Source organism: Myotis daubentonii, chromosome 11, assembly GCF_963259705.1.
Source record: "Myotis daubentonii chromosome 11, mMyoDau2.1, whole genome shotgun sequence".
Taxonomy (NCBI): domain Eukaryota; kingdom Metazoa; phylum Chordata; class Mammalia; order Chiroptera; family Vespertilionidae; genus Myotis; species Myotis daubentonii.
Genome location: NC_081850.1, coordinates 76,771,152 through 76,790,205, shown reverse-complemented (window position 1 = coordinate 76,790,205; position 19,054 = coordinate 76,771,152). Strand labels below are relative to the sequence as shown.

General features: G+C 58.5%; 1 protein-coding gene across 23 annotated transcripts in view; it reads right to left on the bottom strand.

Annotated features, from left to right (window-relative positions):
- Positions 1–586: 586 nt before the first annotated feature.
- DNM1 (dynamin 1) overlaps positions 587–19,054 on the bottom strand; it is a 43,429-nt gene continuing 24,961 nt past the window's right edge. For 2 of the 23 annotated variants that reach the window (XM_059658186.1, XM_059658185.1), the window contains exons 11-23: positions 18,474–18,560; positions 15,815–15,885; positions 15,500–15,551; positions 15,285–15,296; positions 12,905–13,018; positions 8,817–8,926; positions 7,940–8,051; positions 7,534–7,545; positions 6,784–6,954; positions 5,408–5,649; positions 4,839–5,054; positions 2,722–2,758; positions 587–1,858 (exon numbers count right to left, since the gene is read on the bottom strand). In XM_059658186.1, coding sequence (XP_059514169.1) covers positions 2,737–2,758; positions 4,839–5,054; positions 5,408–5,649; positions 6,784–6,954; positions 7,534–7,545; positions 7,940–8,051; positions 8,817–8,926; positions 12,905–13,018; positions 15,285–15,296; positions 15,500–15,551; positions 15,815–15,885; positions 18,474–18,560 — 1,221 coding nt within the window. In that variant the 3' untranslated portion in view covers positions 587–1,858; positions 2,722–2,736. The other 21 variants (XM_059658175.1, XM_059658174.1, XM_059658180.1 and 18 more) reach the window with 18 other exon arrangements.

The following is a 19,054-nucleotide window of genomic DNA, read 5'->3' as shown; positions in this document are numbered from 1 at the left end:
CATCCCAGCACCCGAGAGAGCCGACTTCCAGGCCAGCTGCTTTCCAATCCATGATCCTGCCCTCCCGTGGCCTGTTTGTTCAGTCCCTCCACCCTGCCGGCCCACACCCCACATCCTCCCTCCAGGCTGATGGTGCTCCTGCCCCCTAGTGGTCAGAGCAGGATTCACAGGATGAGGACCTGCAAATATCCAGGTGCTTTCCCAGTAGCCGTGGAAAGTGTGGGGCCTGGGTTTTGTTTTCGTTTTTTGAAAAATATATTTTATTGATTTTTTACAGAGAGGAAGGGAGAGAGATAGAGAGCTAGAAACATTGATGAGAGAGAAACATCGATCAGCTGCCTCCTGCACACCTCCTACTGGGGATGTGCCTGCAACCCAGGTACATGCCCTTGACCGGAATCAAACCTGGGACCTTTCAGTCTGCAGGCTGACGCTCTATCCACTGAGCCAAACCGGTTTCGGCGTGGGGCCTGGTTTTTAGCATTCCTGACAGCACCCTAGCAATGGCTGGGTCCTTCCCACCCCTGCACCCCAATGTTAAACCCTCACCTCTTTCAGTGCCACAAACACAAGCCAGCAGAGGACACACTTTTCCCCATTGTCCAGAAATGGGTTTTATTTATTCTCAGCCAAGAGACAGTAAGACTGGTAGCAGTCAGAGAATCACGCAGCTGCCAATACAGCACCCCTGCGCAGGAGGAGGGAGGGGTGGGGTGGCAGCAGAGGGGGCTGGCTGTCACAGGCTGGGTGGGCATGACAGGGAAGCTCATCGGAGGTGGCACGCTTTGGAGGAGGATGTCAGGGTGACTGTGTTCCCTTATAGTTGGGTCACAAGACTCCTCAAGGACAGCACGGTAGTTCCCAGCACTAGAGGTGAGACTGTGGCAGCCATGTCTGTGTGCATGTATATATATATGTATAATATATGGTTATTTATAGTTATTTATAGAACGGAGCAGGAGAAATACCACAGAGGGGCACAAGTTTCACCAACGTCACGCTGGGTGTGTCAGCTCACCGCTACAACAGACTAAGTCACAGATGAAGGGGGAGGCTTTGGGGCTGGGGAGCCACTGTCAAGTCACAGAACAGCCGTCCAGGAAGGCTTGGAAAGAGAAGTCTCCGAGGAATAGAGGGATCTGGTTAGAGGTCGAAGGGGGGCCTGGGGCTCTCAGGACGGGATGGACTTGCCTGACCCGATCGGCTGGCAGTTGGAGAGGAAACAGAACAGGAGAGAGGAGGGAGAGAGCTGGTAAGGCAAGGGCAGCTGAGCCCACAGGCGTGTGAGGGGAGGGCAGGGGAAGAAGATGCAGGCGAAGGTGTGGGCAAGGATTCTGGAAGAGAGGGGAGAGACAAGAAAGGGAAGGTGGAAGGGAGGAGCTGGAGATGGGCGGGGCCAGAGCTTTGTGGGGTCTGGGCTGGAGGCTGGGGTGGCCCTCCCCCGCCACGCACGCTGGTCTCTCACACACCACCAGGCAGTGCACCCATAGCTCCAGACACATGCTCAGCCCCCTCTGGCTTCCTTCTTCTGTGGTTCCCTATCCTCAACCCACTGGCCCAGGCCACCACTAGCCTCAGGGAGGATGGGGCTCTGAGCCCCAGGCAACAGCCACCAGGCCTGATGGAAAAGACAGGAGAAAGAACACTGTTTCAACCAGGAGGGCAAAGCTAAAAGGATGGCTGGAGGGAGCCCTGGAGGCCTCTGGGTGGGCAGAAAGCTCAGGAGTCCTCTGAAGGGACCCTGGGGAGTGGAGGACAGGCAGCTGGATGCCAGTGGCCACAGGCTTATAAGTCTAAGAGGGGAGCCTCAGGTGGTCGGGGGACCGCAGGTCGCGTAGGTGAGGCTGGGCCCTTCCTGCTGGGGAAAAGCAGAAGAATGAGAGTCAGCGGCAGGGACAGAGTGGCAGGCGGGTTCGCTGGGCGAGTTCTGCGGCCCAGCCGGGATGGAACTCAGAGAGGCTGGCCTGCCCAGGTCAGCAGACACTGCCGTCCCCCTGGCTGGAAGGTGTGGGCCGCCTCTAGGAGCAACAGGCCCAGGTCTGTGAGCCCTGGGGCTGAGAACGCTGCCTTCAGTCGTGCACTCCCAGGCGTGACAACACCAAGGAGGCGGGGGAAGGGGCTGCGGGAGCCTGCCTCGCCTGTGAGGTGTGTTCTGGGCTGATGGTGTGGAGAGGACCCCGAGGCTTTCAGAAATCATCCACCAGCCAGAGCCTTCTCCCCAGATCACTGCACAGTAGAGGTGGGACTCTGCCCTCTGGTGGATTCGGGTCCTGTTGCTCCACGGCTGCGAGCTGGCCGTCCTGCCCGAGCACGGCTCAGACTGGGGAGCTGGGGAGCGAGTATGGCCCCCCAGGGTGAAGTTCCAAGGCTGCCTGAGCCCAAGCTCCCTGCCCCTACACCCTAAGCCACGAGCTCTCTGCCCTCTGGCCGTGCTGGAGAACACCCATGTCTGCCAGCTCGGGTGCGGAGCCTGTCCCAAGAGCCCCCCCAGGCTCAGCCACGGAGATCCTGGCCAGTGGCACTGAGTCCCGAGGCTCGCTGAGAAGGGAGGTGAGAGAGCAGCTGGCAGTGAGGACAGAAGGAGGAAAGAATAAGTCTGGAGCTGCAGAAGGGAGAGGGCGGGAGCCGGGCCCTGCAGTCCTAGGTGTGCCCCCCGTGTGGAGCTGGTGCAGCAGGGGCAGACACACCACTCATGCAGCAGGCCAAGAGGCATGTACCTACCGTGGCTGACGCTCCTCAGGGGTCACTGATAGTGATTCTGAAAGACAGCACGAAATCAACATGGCAGTTCACACGCACGGACAGGGCAGGCCTGGGGGTGGCGGACACGCTCACACACACGCACGGGCGTGCACACAATGCTGTGAGGCCCCACAGCCCCGCATGCACACGCTGACACACATGCCCACAAACAACACGCATCCACCTCTCCCACCTCCCACTGCCCAGCACCCGCGCTGGCTGGCACGTGCAGCATGGATCCAGGGCATGCAGCCACTTGGCACACTGAAGCACGCGGTGGCCCGAGTCACAACACAGAAGCTCGCCCGCATACAGGAGGCATTTGCACCAGCTCCCTGCACACTCATGCCTGGCGTGCTCAGAGGGCCGTCTGCAATGCTCCATAGGAACAGGTTTTGCTTTCTGAGGATCCAGTTGTCATTTCTCTGCTCAAGAGCCTTCCATGGCTCCCTGTTGCCCACCGTGTTGAGTCCTAACAAGTCCAACTTTTCTGTGGACTCTGAGGGTTCTTCAAGCTGCCCCGTTGTGCCCAGGGCAACCTTGCTTATTCTTCCTCATTCTATCTGCACTCTGCTCCGGCCAGCGGCTCTCCTCAATGCGCCCCACACCAAGCCTTTGCCCACACTGCCGCTCCCTACCCAAATGCCTCCCAACCCTGATGACCCGAGTCTTATCTCAGTCAGCACCGTGACCTCACTGAGGTCAAGCTGCCCTGAGACGCCCTGAGACTGCTCTCGTCCCTGAGGCAGGACCGTGATCTGCCAAATGTTTCCTGCGTGTTAGCAAAATGGGAGTTAGAGCAGGTACCAAATCTTCAAGTTCCCGTATGTCAGACCTCAGCACAGACCTGGGCATGTCAAATACCCTGAAGAATCTGAACTCACGTTGGAAGTTAGCCAAGTGCTCGTAGAACCACCTTTGTGGTTAAGGAGGCATCCCTCTAGCCACTGTCTCCCTTGAGCCCCACACCAACCCTGGGGAAAAGGCAGAATGTTAATTCTCACTTGGTCGAAGGGAGACTGAGGCCTGGGAAGGGAAAACGACTTGCCTACAGGCCAGAGTGAACTGAACTGCTCTTGATCGGTACCGTGCTGCCTGCTTTGCCCCATCTGCTTTGACCACAGGTCACCACAGAGCAAGCATTTCGGGCTCAGGAAGGCTGGACCCATGACCCTACCCTCCAGCCATCTGGAAACATAAATAGACGCTGTTGGTCTGATTTGTGCTTCCTCAGACATGTCCAGTGGGAACAGGGCAGACGGTTAGCTATCAGAGTGAGCTTCCTTAAAAGAGGGTCATGGATCGAGAAGCAAAGCCAAGGGATGAAGTAGAATCCTTTTCCCTGAAAACCTCTGGGAAAGGGTCAGCCTTCACCCACTCCTGTCCCACACTCACCATGTTGGCCCAGGACAGGCAGGGCCAGAGGCAGGGGAAAGGAAGAAAGCCATCAGATTGTCCCATGGCTCCCAGGCCCTTTCCCAGCTGCTCCATGTCCTACCCCTGGCCTGGGTGCCATTCTCACACTCTCACACCCGTGTGCACGCCCACACAAACATCACACACCTCGCTGGTCACAGTCACAGCCTGGCCTCTCTCCTGTGAGTCAGAGGCGGGACACCCTCCTGGGACAGCTCAAAAGAGTCAGGACTGGGAGGTGGGGACATCAGGGTAGCCCTGCGTGTAAGTGAACAACATCAACACATTCCAGGACGTCCTGGGTTCAGATCCTCAGACCTGAGGCAGGCTCACTAGGGACTGGGTGAGAGAAGTGGAGGACAAATGGAGAAGGGGAGGAAGGAGGAATGCAATATGTGACAGATAGAGTGGAAAAGGAGGGAAGCGCCATGCAAGTGCTGGAAAGAAGGGGGCAGGTGGGAGGAGCCCCACCGCCCCCTCCCCAGAAACGACCACCTCCGGGACTCAGCGCTCCCTAGGGGGCAGGCTCCGCCAGCCCTCGGCCGGGCCACACCTCCGGGCTCTGGCACCCTCGAGGGCGGGCTCTGGCGGCCAGGGCGGACGCTGCAGAATCCAGCCACATCTCCCTCCCGGCCACGCCCGCCCGGCGGTCTCTTCCGCGGCTTTCAACCCCTACTCACCTGGGGACCCCGGGCGGGGCACGGTTGGGGCGCGAGGGCACCTGGGGGGGAGGACCGAAGGGGTCAGGGGAAGCCCCCGGCCTGGAGGGCACGGGGGGCGCCGCCCCCAGGGCGGACCCAGCAGGCGGAGGCCCAGGAGCAGGGCCCCGCGACCCGGGCCGGGCTGGGGGCACGGCGGGGGCTCGGCGCTGTGGCGTGGGGCTGGACGTGGGTGACCTGCGGGCGAAAGGGAGCCGAGGACAAGAGGCGAGAGATGAGCGGCTCCGCCCCACCCGAAGCCCCGCCCCAGCCCGTGCAGGCCCCGCCCATGCACGCAAGCCCCGCCCCCGGTGGTCGCTGGAGCGTCAGCCCCGCCCCCAGGGGCTCCCACGTTCCAGCTCCGACCCGCCCCGCAGCCAGCGCTCCACGGCAAGCCCCGCCCCGCGACAAGCCCCTCCCTCTCTAAGACCCGCCCCTCGCTCCAGTGGGAGCCGCCCCGGTGACGCGGGCGCGCCACTGCCCGGTCCCGGCCCTCCTCCCGCGGGCCCCGGGCTGGGGGGCTTTGGGGCCGTGGGGGCCGGCCCTGGTACCTGCGTCCAGCCGGTACACTCTGCACCTGCAGCCAGGAGTCGTCCACGGGCGGCGGCATGGGCGTGCTGACAGTGGTCGTGTTGATGTCGCCGATGATGCTGAGCGCCTCCTTCAGTGCGTGGTACATGCGCAGCATCTCATCCCGCCGCTGAGCTTGCTCGGCTGACTCCTCCATCAGTGTGTTCTGGTCCCCGCATGAGTACAGGTTGGCCAACAGCTCCGAGAAGATGAATTCCTTGGTCTGTGTGCAGGCAGGCGAAGAGAGGAGAGGGGTGGGACCTGACGCCTTCTCTGCCCGTGGGGCCCTGCTATGACCGTACCCTGGACTGGAGGTTTTGGGGTGGAGGTCTCTGCCTAAACTCTGAGATCTCCCCAGTTCCCCCTTCCCCCCAGCCCTGGTCCCTTGCCCTTTTCACAGATGATCAAGAGAGGAAAAGTGACCTGTTCAAGATCACAGATCTGGGAGGACACTCAGGGACCATCATGCAGCTAGGAAAACCCTTTCACAGCACTTTTCAGTCCCACTTTCCTCATCTGTAAAATGTGCTGGTTAAATCCTTTCCAAGGACTTTCATGCTCCACTGGACCAAAATAAGGAAGATAGTTTTAAATTTTCTGAGCCCTGGAGTAACAGGTATAAATGTGTTTGGACTGGGGGAGAGGTGAGTCCCGGTGTGTAGGGAAAGGGTACCTGGCCTAGGCTCTGAGATATTCATGGAGAGATGCTGAGTTTTTTTACATCATAGGCCTGTGTCTTGTTATTCAAATATATGTTGAACAGCTCCTACATGCCAGGCACTGTGTTGCTATGCACTTTATATTAATTTACTTCTCAACTCTATTATTATCCATATTCTATACAATAAAAAGCTAATATGCAAATTGTCCCCTCCACTGGGAGTTCCACCAGTTCGACCAGGGGGCGGGGCTGGCCAAACTCCCACACCCGGGCCAGATCGGCCCCTACCCATGCACGAATTCATGCACTGGGCCTCTAGTTTTACATATAAAGAAACAGGTTCAGAGAGGGTAGTTCAATTGCTCAAAGTCACACAGCAAATCTGTGGCAGGATTCAAACACAGTTCTAATTCTCCAGGGTCTACGCTTTTTCACCGAGCCACAGGTGGTAGTGGTTCTATGGAGTGTGTATTTTAAAACATGGTCTGGGTGTTCTCAAAAGATGCAGATTCCTAGCCCCTCCTGAAAAGCTTTCAAGCATGTTTGGAACAACTTAGGTATGTGAATCACATTACACGGTTTTCCACTAGATGGTTCTGGTGTGGACCTAACCCTCCCTTCTCAGGCTAACCTGGCTGCCAGCCTCCCTGGTCTCACAAGAGCACCCGCCCCCCACAGGTGGGGGCGTGCACCCACATTGTTAATCATGAGGTGCATGATGGTCTTCGGCATAAGGTCGCGCACGGTCTTGTTGACGATGGCCATGTACGAGTCCACCAGGTTCCGGATGGTCTCCACCTGCCGCTCCAGCTGGGGGTCCATGGAGTGCATGAAGTTGTCTGAGCCATTCTCCTCCGTCTCGTTGGCCTACCATTGGGAACAGAGGGCATCAGGGTGGCTGGACCCTCAAAGCCAGGTTCCAGGCTCCCCAAGGTCTCAGCCCCTCCCCTCCAATGGTACCTGGAACACTGAGGCACAGAGAGAAGCAATTGGCCTGGACACATGGACACTAGCTCCCCCACATGCTCTGGGTCCCTGGGCTCTGCCCATCCCAAAGCCCCTCAGGACCCCAGACCCTCGTTTAACCTTATCTCTCTGACTCTAGAGCAGCCGTGGGCAAACTACGGCCCTTGAATAAAACTAAAAAAAAAAAAAAAAGACCGTACCCTTTTATGTAATGATGTTTACTTTGAATTTATATTAGTTCACACAAACACTCCATCCATGCTTTTGTTCCGGCCCTCCGGTCCAGTTTAAGAACCCATTGTGGCCCTTGAGTCAAAAAGTTTGCCCACCCCTGCTCTAGAGCTTAGAATTTGCCTCCGTTTCCCAGTCCATAAACTGGGAAAGGACATCTCTAAGGTCCTTTGGTGATTCTAAAGACCTGGCCAGAGGTCATGCCAGGCGGGAGACACATGGCAGAAGGGGAGGGAGGGGCACACTCACTTTCTCCTTGTCCTGGGAGGCCCACACCAAAACCATAGAGGTCACCACACCAGCATTGCCACCGCCAGCGAGCACAGCCGAGACAGACGCACAGAGGAAAGGGGGAAGGACTGAGTGAGCCCAGGGCACTGTACCCCAACTCTAAGGCAACTGGAGACACTGCCACAGTGAAAGAGGGGGGAAGGGAAGGCAATCACAAGAAACCACTACCACGTGACGGGGTTGCAGGACTGTGGCCGAGGAGGGGACACACAAACCCGCTATTGGAGGAGGGCGGCAGGTAGCGGAGCGATGCCTGTTATGTTTTAGCTCAGCGAGGGCTCGGGAACATGGCGTCACTGAGGATGGGGCCCCGGACTCCCCATTATAAGCAGCTTGCCCCTCCCCGCCCTGCCCTGCCACTCACCCCAACACGCTCGGGGTACACGCCAGCCCTCAGGAAGGAGGCCTTCCAGCTATCCACCTCCTCCTGTGTCTCGCAGGCCAGTTCCAGCTGCCGATAATCTTTGTAGACATTCCTGCAAGACGGGGCGGGCGGTGAGGGGACGGGCGAGGCCCATTCGCCCCGGCGGTTCGTGGCTTGCATGGGCTGAGGTCCTCACGCCTGGGGCCCAGTCCCGCTTCCTCGTTTCCCAGCTGGGTGACCCTGGGCAAGTCCCTTCTTCCCTCCAAGCCTCGGTTTCCTCATCAGGAAGGCAGGTGAACAAAGATTCCTGCCTCCTGGGTTAACGCGAGGCTTCAGTGAAATGAGCGCTGGTATGTTCAGTTAGAAAGGGACCGAGCCCTCCCTAAGGACATCGGTGACAGTGCAGCCCCTCCTGTGGGTCTCAGCCCCACTGGCTCCCTCTCTGACTCTCGGGGACTCCCCGATGGCAGCTATACTGAGCCCTTGTCTCTGAGTAGCACAGAGCCCATTAGGAGGTGAGAGGCCGGGACACTTACCAACAGGAGAAGGCATGACTGGGGCTCCCTTTTGTCCCAGTGCCTAGCAGAGTGTCTCATGCAGAGCAGGCACTGACAGAGTGAGTGTGTGAGGACAGGGGGAGGAGGGGGAGCGGAAGGGAGGAGGGGAGAGAGGAGGGGGTGGCGGGTGGGAAGATCTTGACAAAATGCCCAGCACAGAGTAGGGGCTCCATAAATATCTGTCAAATGAATGACTTGCTGTGGGGCTTGGGCAGGTCCCTCTCCTTTTTGTATCTGTGGCCCCCGCTTCTCCTCAGTGGGGGTGGTTTGGGGCTTGCCGGGTCCGGGGCCCCGCAGCCCTGGTGGGCGCAGGCAGGCACCTCTGCTCCGTGTTGAAGAGGGCGAAGATATGCTTGCTCGACATGAAGCCCTTCTCCACGTCCCGCAGCTTCAGGTTGTCCACGGACAGCATGTACTTCTTCTCTTTCTCCTGCGGGGAGAGCCAGGGGTGAGGCTGGCACCCTCTCTGCTACGCCTCACTCCCTGAGACAGCTCTACGCTGGGGGTGCCCTGGCTTCTGCCTCCAGCCCCCTCACACTGCTCAGGTGCTGTCTGACCCAAGTGCCCTGGGCTTGCTGGCAGCCCTGCTCCTAATGGCATTCAAGCCATGCCCACCACCTCTGCATACCTGCCAGAGCCCAAGCGCCCAGGGTGGCAAGGCTGAGGGTGGCTCCCAAATCCCTCCCCAAGAAAGCCCTGGAGGCAGGCCAGGCCAGCCCCAGCCAGGGACACCCCCCCCACACACACACACACCCTACCCTCCACCCCCACCCTGGAGCCTCTTTCGCCCCCGGCCTGGCTGCTGGGCCTGCTTTGGATAAGCCTCTGACTTCATTTCCTGACTGTAGAGACAGGAAGGGGGGCCACCAGCCCCTCGGCTTCAAAGGGCTGGCTCAGCCCCCTCCCCGCAGACGCCCATGTGTTAGCAATCAGCACACAGCGCGGGCTGGAGATGGCGAGTCTGTGTGCACACACATCTCCTCTCACCACCGTGGGCGTGCCCACGAGTCTGCGCTGCAGAGCTGTGTGTCTGAGGAGGTGCCCAGCACAGCCGCGTGTCCATGTGAGCATGTGTGTGTGCCCGTGAGGATGTGTGCACATTTACATAGATGTGTGTGGCAAGTGTCAGTGTCTATGTGTTGGCATGAACGTGACTGTAGGACACGGGTGTGCGTTCATGTGTTCCTGTGCACACAGCTTGTGTAGTGGGCTGGACGTGCCTAGTTTATCTGTAGTCGTCTGGGAGGAGTTACACGTATCCGTGGATGGGCATGTGAGTCCCAGGCCCACATGCACACGTGTGTGAGTCTGGTGGGGGCCGACATGTCTGGGGGATGCTGCATTAAGGGGAGGGGCCCAGAGATTTCTGGAGGGGGGACTCGGGGATGGGCTCTGGGAGGAGCGGTCTCTGTCGTGTGTAACCCACTTGCCCACCCACCGCCACAGGACCCACGCTGGGGAGGGGGAGGAGGTCTGCGTGGGTCTTGGGGACTCAGGACTTGGGCAGGGGCCTCAGCCACGATCTCAGGTGGGGGCTGGGTTCAGGAGAACCTTGCTCCCTGTCCTGGCCTCATCCTGCCCACCTCGCTCTGCCCCTGCACCCGCCTGGCCTGTCCAGCCACATAAAGCCCTCTTTATGCCAGGCGAGTGGCCCGGCGGCCGGGAGCCCCAGAGGGCGGCTGGGGGAGGAGAGGAGGAAGTGGCACATGAGGCCAGGGAACATCTGGAAGCATTCGAGGGAGGCCCCGCCGCCACAGCCCTGAGCTCTGGGGTTGGACACTAGGCAGGAGTGGCCGCCTCCCCCCACCCCTCCCTTCCTGCTGGCCGGCCCCCTCCCCAGGCCCCTCCTCCCCAGCCACAGCGCCTGCTCACCCCTGCCACGTCAAAGGAGGCAGAAGGGGAGCCGAGAGCAGAGAGGGGACCTGGGCTGGCTGGGCTGGGGCTGGGGGTCTTGGATCTCCAGGAGCCGGGCCGAAGCTCCCACCCGACGACAGCCGCCGCCGCCTGGATGGACCACTCCGTCTACCCAGTGTTTAGACTATCTGTTCAGGACTCGCAAATTGTACAGTAGTCTGCACATTGGTTAGGCTGGCTGGGTTAGACCCTCGGCGCCGCTGGAGACCTGGACCGACCGCCATCCCAGAGCCGGGCTTGGAGCTGGGGCCGGGGGCGTGGGGGGCAGAGGCTGGGCTGGGGGGAGGCGCAGAGGGAGGGGGTGCCATCCTGCTGTGGGATGGGGTGGGGGTGCTGAGGGGGGGTGAAGGGAGTCTGAGAAGATGGGGGAGTTGAGGAGGGCTGGGGATGTGGGTGGCTGTCTGCCCTGAGGGTCACCCAAATCCCAAAGACCCGAGGGCCGGCGGCTGGGGGAGAAGGGGGACAGATCCCTTTCCCTCAGCGGGACCACCTCCATGTCCCCAGATGTTCTAGTGCAAAACTCCACTCACATCCAACACATGCACCCCCCATCTCAGGCACCCCCACACCCCCGCACTTTAAATCACACATCCATGCCCCAAGCACAGTGCAAGCACACACACACACACACACACACACACACACACACACGGGTGAGGACACACGCATACACACACACACGGGTGAGGACACACACACACAGAGGTGAGGGCACACACACACCCACACTTTAAATCACACATCCATGCCCCAAGCACAGTGCAAGCACACACACACACACACACACACACACACACACGGGTGAGGGCACACACACACGGGTGAGGGCACACGCATACACACACACACAGGTGAGGACACACACATACACAGGTGAGGGCACACACACCCCCACACTTTAAATCACACATCCATGCCCCAAGCACATTGCAAGCGCACACACATGGGTGAGGGCACACACACACACGCACACACGCACACACACACGGGTGAGGCACACACACACATACACACACACCCAACGGAACACTGGTCCTCTCCCATCTTACATCCCAAACACATACATATTCTCAGACACTGCACACACACCCCCTCCCTCCTCAAGCCCCCCCCCACACACACACTTACACTGACACAAACAACACAGCACACACTCCCGAGTCATGCTTCAGGCACACACAGTCTGCCCCTAGATACACATGAGACCCTCATATACCAAACATAGATGCTTACACCCCAAACTCCCTCCCACAAAACGCCCGCACACAACAGCCACAGCCTCCCCTCCCCCTCCCACCACTCCCCCTCCCCCTTCTCCCCCTCCCCCCCATGTACACGCAGGGCCCGCTCCCACACAGCTCAACTCAAATGTCCACACAGAGCCCAAGAAAGACCCCTTTATACGCAGGTATGAGGACAGGGCCCCCGGTACACTCCCTTCACCCGCATGCAGCCGGTCAGCCCCAGGTCACATTGTCAGGCGCGGGGCCTGCAGTGGGCGCCCCCAGCCCATGGGAGCCGGCCTGGGCCACAGAGCAGGAAGCAACGCCCCCACACCCGCCTGCCACGCCACCTCACACTCCATCCCTTCCCTGGCCCCTGTGCTCGGGGAGAGGCCAGGCTTGAGGTAATGAGGTCCAGATGGCTTGGCGCCCCTGCGAGTGACGACAGAGGGTCCCTCCCAAGGTGGGGATGGGGCCTGTCCAGGGCGACTTGAAGGGGGCAGAGAGCAAGGGGGGGGACTGGGAGACCAAAATCACCCCCTTTGAGCCCTGCTACCCCACTGAGAGTGGAGGGCGCCCCCTTCTCCAACGGCCCCTCAGGAAGAAGAGGGTCCCCTCCCCCACACTGCAGCCAGCTGGAGTTCATTACCACAAGCCCCCCCCAGCCCTCCCCGCTCTCTCTGGTCACCTCTGGAATCCAGATGTGGAAGCCAAATAGGCTCATTCTTAAAGGAAACCAGCAGCGGGGGAGGGCGGTGGCTGGTGGGGGTGGTCTGTGTGCCCCACTGGGCAGGGAGGGGTTTTGAGGGGCGCCTCTGTGGGACCCCATCACTCCTGACCCCTCAGCCTGGAGGCGCTCTGGGCATGTCCCTTGGACACTGGGGCCTGGGGGACTGGGATGCAGGGGTTAACAGGGTGGCTGGCAGCTGGACTCTGTGTGTCATGGGTCTGTGGGGGCCACAGAAGAGGTGGCGCGCCCTGGAACAGGAGAACAGGACGGCTGCAGGGCCGGGGCTTGGGGTTAGGGGGGTGCCTAACACCCTCACCTACCCTCTTTAGGGTGCTCAGCCCAGGCTCCCCAGTCCTGCCACGCCACCTCTGCCCAGCCCCAGTGAGCCCCCAGGATTGCCTGCCCCTGATCCTTGAGGCCCAGCTCCACCCAAGGGTCTTTGATGGGATTTGTAAACCCCCCTGCTGGGCAGTCCAGTCCTGGCCAAGCCAGGGGTAGGCTCTGAGCCTGTTTTGGCCGCCAGTCCAACCCCGTTGCTCACCTCATCATCCTTGTACCAGGATAGATTCTCGGCCGTCAGCACAAACCAATACTCCTTGGAGCCCCCCTTCATGATGCCAATATTGTTAATGGTCAGCCAGCCCTTCCGGATGACCTGCAGGGTGAGGGGGCAGGAGGTCAGTGGGCAGAGTCCAGGCTTCCCCGGGGAGGTGGGGGCAGGCAAAGAGAGGCACTCGAAAGCCCACCCCTCCCCCAGCTCGTGGAGGCCTGGCCGGTCCGGGAGGGTGGGGGCCAGACCTGGCCTGGTTTGAACCCCCAGTGACCAGGTTGGAGGACAGAGGGAGGCCGAGCTCAGGGTAAAGAGCCTTCTGACCATCAGAGCCACGTGCGCCGGGCCCTGCTGGCCGGGGAGGAGAGGAGCCCCCACCACTGACAGTGCACAAGCCGAGCTTAGGCGGCCGACTGGGCAAGACAACGCTGAGTGCCTTTTCAGCTTAAGATCCGATTTATTCTAAGGCTTGTTTCCGACCTCAGGGACTTTGCACGTGCTGCTCTTGCCTCTACCTAGAGAGCACCTCCCCTCCTGTGTGCCTGGCAAATGCCTACTCCCCCTCTGTGTATCGGCTCAGAAGTCACATTCATTCTCAGGCAGGCCCTCTATCCCCCCCCGCCCAGTAAAAGTCAGGACCCCCATTATAATCTTTTATCACTCTCTTAACTCTTCTACTATGACAATAACTGGGACCTTGAATTAACGTGTGTGTGTGTGTGTGTGTGTGTGTGTGTGTATCCGTTGATGTCAGCCTCTCTTGCTGAGCTGTCAATTCTCTCGATCATTGTATCCCAGCACCTTGCAGAGTGCTCAACAGACAATAAGTGATGAATGAATACACGTGGCCTGAGTGCTACAATAGTAGGGCCCTAAGGGTCTTTGGCCCCAGTCCCCAGACACAGGTTGGGGTGGTAGGGAGTGGGGGAGGGGGAAGGGGCTGAGCATGAGATGCCCAGGCCCCTTCTCCCTGGGGGCAGCTCGGGGTTGCAGGCAAAGGTCTCCTTCCACAGCAGGAGGCAGCAGTCCTGAGCCATCGGCACAGACCGGGACCCCTGGATTGGACTCCAAGGGCAGAGCCACGGCCCAGACCCTGGTGGAGGCCCAGACTGAGAGGACAGGGAGCTGCTTCTCCCTCCCTGGCTTCTCTTCTGAGCATCCACAGAAGCTCCCAGGATCCTGGGGCCGGTGGGAAAGTCCTCGGGCAGGCCCACTTCTGAGACCCTCGAAGCCCTCCTTACCCTCTCCGGCTTCCCCAAGAGTCTCGAAGAGAACCCAAGTCACATGGCGGATCAGCAGCTGAGTAACGGCCTGAGCCATTAACAAGGACATGGCAGCCAGGTGCCCTGTGACTCCTCTCCCACCCGGTCCCCGTCCAGTGAAGATCCACTCAGTGTCTTGTCGCTGCCTTCGGAGTTGAGTCCAAATGCCACACCCTGGCATTGTGGATCTCAGCATCTGACCAGCAGGCTTTGTCGCCTGGCTCCGTGCCCTCGCTTGCAGTCTTGGTCCTCCCTCGCCACCCCCAGCCCTGCCCTCCTCCCTGCTCACCCAAACCCCTCTCCAGAGCCCCCACACCAGGACCGCCCATACTCCCGACTCCCACCCTGCCGGGGCCCTGCCTGCAGGCCGGGTCTCCGAGGTGCAGGGCCAGGGTCTGCCTCCTGTCCAGGGGCCAGCACAATGTAGGCCCCAGTGAGTGTTCGCTGAACCGAACTGCCCTGGGATAACCCATTCATTAATTACTTATTCTACTGAGCACCTATCGTGTGCCAGGCACAGGGCTGGGCACTGAGGATTTACCGATGAACAGGACAGACCCAGCCCTTCCCCTGCTGGGTTTGGGAGGGAAATAATCACATAAACACCTCGATTATTACAAAGAAACTCCAGCCTCTGGAGCAGCCCGGGACTCTGGCTCGTGTGTACAACTGGGGTAGAGAAGTGATGTGTCCACCGAGATCTGAAGGACACACCAGATGAGGAGGGACGTGTCTCATGACATGTCACTCATCGCTTTATTTCCTGGTAGAGGTGGCTAGCATGCTTCTTTCCCATCCGTCCGTCCATCCAACAGACATTTAAGCAGCACCTACTAAGTGCCAGGCCCCTGCCAGGCATTTGCCCCCACCCCAGCCCACATGGTCTGCCTCTGCCTGAAGTAGCACTTAGCTCACGTGCATTGACGGACAGGTTGCTGGGACCCTGTGTGTGGCGAGGCCTGGCCTCTGGCCTGAGAGCATGTGTGGGCAACTGTGCTGGTGTGTGCAAGCCGCTCAAGCCAAAGGGTCCCCGCTCGCCCATCCCCACTGCAGTAGGCCCCTTCCTCCCCCTCGCCACACAAGCCAAGAGCCCCAGTCCTGGTACTCACCAGAATCTCATCCTGCAAAGAGGTAACCATATCAACCGTGAGAAGCATCGGGAGAGAGGAGAGAGGGTTACTGAGGCAGAGCGGGAGGCTTGTGGCTGGCAGCTGACAGGCTCCCTGGCCCCGTGGGACCCTTCCCCTGGGGGAGGGGACTCTCAGAGCTTGGCGTCCATCCGGCACCCTCCATCCCTCGGGCTGGGGCCCTGGGGCTCACTCACCTGGTTCCCTGAAGCCTTCTTCTTGTTCATCTGGCTGCTCCTCTGCTGAGCACTGAAGGGGAGAGAGGGAAGAGTCTCATCTCTGAACTTCTCCTTCCAAGAGGCCCAGCTCCACTGCCACTGCTCAGTGGGCGCCAAACACAGAGCGTTAACCCAGAAGGCCTGGATGTCTCTCTCTCTCTCTCTCTCTCTCTCTCTCTCTCTCTCTCTCTCTCTCTCTCTCACACACACACACACACACACACACACACACACACACACACACGCACACACACACACACACAGAGTCACCTTCTCTGCCCAGGGAGCACTCACTTGGCAAAGCCGATGAAGTCCTCATGGTTGGTGTTCATGTAAGCCAGCTCAATGTCGATGAGGAGCATGACCTTCCAGGACACACCGGGCAGGAGGCAGGTGGGAAAGACACCACAAAGTGTTAAAATGCATGACATCCTCACAGCACTACAGGGTCCACAATAAATACATCCACAGTCTATAACGAGTGAATACATACACACATAACAGCACCCGTAATAAATGAAGCGTTCCTACACAAGAAGCACAAATCAAAATGGTCAAGAATGGGAATGGGTAACTCAGAGAAGAAATACAGATAGCCAATAAGGATACCCCCAGTAATAAAGAAATGCAAGCTAAAACCACGAGGCCCCTTTAAGCCTATCAGTTTAGTGCTAAATATTGATAATGACCAGTGTGGGCATAATTGTGAAAAGATAGATTCTCCCATCAACTATTGGTGGAAGTGTAAATTAGGATCGAATTCTTGGAGGGCAATCGGGTAATATTTAACACTAAAATGTACAGATTCACTTCTAGAACTACATCTCATAGATAAACTCATCAAGTGGGCAAAGATACATGCACCAGGGTGTTCAGTGTGGTGTGGTTTGCAGTAGAAAAAAATTGGGAACAGGCCAATGGCCATCAGAAGGTGAAATAGCCTGGCCAGTGTGGCTCAGTGGTTGATCATCGACCAGGAGGTGCCCAGGTTGAGGGCTCCATCCCAGTAGGGGGCGTGCAGGAGACAGCCGATCAATGATACTCTCTTATCTTTGATGTTTCTCTCTCTACGTTCCTCTCTGTATTAAAAAAAAAGGTGAAATAGATGATGGTACCCTCTAAACAATAAAGCTGTTCAAAGGATGAGGACAGTGTCTAGGCTCCGGCTTCGGAAGATCCTCTTTGTAAATGACGGAGACTGATGGATTCCCAGCTGGGTCGCGATGAGAGTGTCATTGCTGATGCACCTGCTGCCTCCTGCGAGCCTGGAGCCTGTCCTCGCCGAGCCTCAAGTTCCACAAAGGAATTGTTTCCGCTTCGTAGGAGCGGGGAAGACGCCATGAGATGAGGCCGGTGACATGTCTGACATGTAGTAGGTGTTCAACCGACTGTGGTTCTCTTAGAGTCGGATGGAACCCGGAATCTGAGTGTGCCAAGGAAGAATGCTGGGAGGGGACACACCACGCTGGTGATAGTGGTTATTCTGCCCTGACCGGTTTGGCTCAGTGGATGGAGCGTCAGCCTGCGGACTCAAGGGTCCCAGGTTCGATTCCGGTCAAGGGCATGTACCTTGGTTTCGGGCACATCCCCAGTAGGGGGTGTGCAGGAGGCAGCTGATCGATGTTTCTCTCTCATCGATGTTTTTGACTCTCTATCCCTCTCCCTTCCTCTCTGTAAAAAATCAATAAAATATATTTTAAAAAATAGTGGTTATTCTGTGGGAGAAGCTGGGAGCAGGGAAGAGTGATGGAGGGACACTTACTTGTAACTAATCACATCTATTTTTCCTTGAGTGTTTATCACTCTTGTAATTAAAGAGACCAATAAGAATTCATAAACGACATCAAAAACAAAAATGGGAGGGGGTGAGGACAGGAAAAGGGAGGTGCGAGGATAGAGGCTGGGAAACGGGAGGCAGAGGCGGGCTTGGGCAGGAGGATGCGAGAGGGACAAGGAGAGAGGGCTCGCCTGGGAGGTTCCTGAGGGCCCCGAGGAGGGCCTGCTCCTCTCTGCTCAGCGACGCATTCAGTAACACGTGTGTGAGTAAATGGTTGAATGAATGTTTGATTAATGACCACATGAGAGGAGGAGAGGTGGCTGGGACAGGTATGGGTGACCCAGAGAAACCGCAAATGGAGAGAGGGGCCCAGAGAGAGACGGCCAGAGGACAGACTGCCAGGAAGTTGCGAAGCAGGTGTTGGGGTGTGTGTGTGTGAGCTGGAGGGGGATGTAAAATGGTACAGCTGCTTTGGGAATCAGTATGGTGGTTCCTCAAAAAATGATCATACATAGAATTATACAGAATTACCATCTGATCCAGCAATTCCATTTCCAGGTATCTGCCCATAAGAATTGAAAGCAGTGTCTCCAAGAGATACGTGTACACCTATGTTCCTAGAAGAACTACTTGCAATGGCCCAAAGCTGGAAACAACCCAGCTTGGTTTACCCAAACGGATGAGCCAAATGCGGTGCATACCCACAATGGCACGTCATTCAGCCTCCGAAAGGCAATGCTGACGCGTGCTACGACAACATGGGTAAACCTGAAAACATTATGCTAAGTGACATCAGCCAGACACAAAAGGACAAATGTCGTACGCCCTCACTTATGCGAGGACCCTCGAGTTGTCAAATTCCTAGAAACAGGAAGTAGAGTGGTGGGTGCCAGGGGCTGAGGGGAAGGGGAGAGGGATGGGAGCTAGTATTTGTGGGGACAGAGTTTCATTTGGGGAAGATGAAAAGTTCTGGGAATGGATGATGGTGATGCTTGCACAGCAACGTGAATGGATTGCATCCCACAGAACTGCACACTGAAGTAGTAAATTCATATAGACATTCCCGCAATAAGAGGCAGAGGTTTGGTCTGAGGACAGGAAGCAGGCGGAAGGCTGACACAGAAGAGACAGCCGAGGGCCAGGGTGAAAGGCGAGGGAAGAGGCGCTGTGGCTCACCTGCTCCTTGGTGCGCCCCTCGCGCTCACGGATATGGGTGGTCACGATGCGCTCCATCTCCTCGCGCAGCCGGGGGTACTGCTGGAGCTGGGGGAGGGCGGGGGGAGAGAGCCGGTACACAGGGGGCACGGCAGGAAACACCCCAGCCCACCAGAGTCCAGGGGCCCGGGCGTGGGGGGGAGGGGTGGGGAGAGACCTGGGGCCCAGGCAGCCCATGGCACCAAGCCACGGCCACCCCTTTCCTCCGGGTGCGGGTTCCAAGTGGCAATTCCAGGGTCTCCCTGGCTCCAGGCCTTCACCCCTGTCCTACCGAGGCCCTCGGATGGGAGGGCCTTTCCAGGGGCGGAAATGCCGTGGGAGTCAGCTCGCTCCCTGGCCCCATCTTGGAAACAGACATGGGCCGCTGGGGCCTTTGCCTGGGGGACTGTGAGCTCCCAGAGCTTTCACTGGCCCTCGGGGCTGCCCCTCTCTCGAAGGTGTGGAGGGACAGCGAGGAGGGGTACCAGGCAGGGAAGCGCTATCCAGGAAGGAGCTGGGGAGGACAGGGCCCACGGTGCCTCCGGAGTCAGGCTGGGGACGGG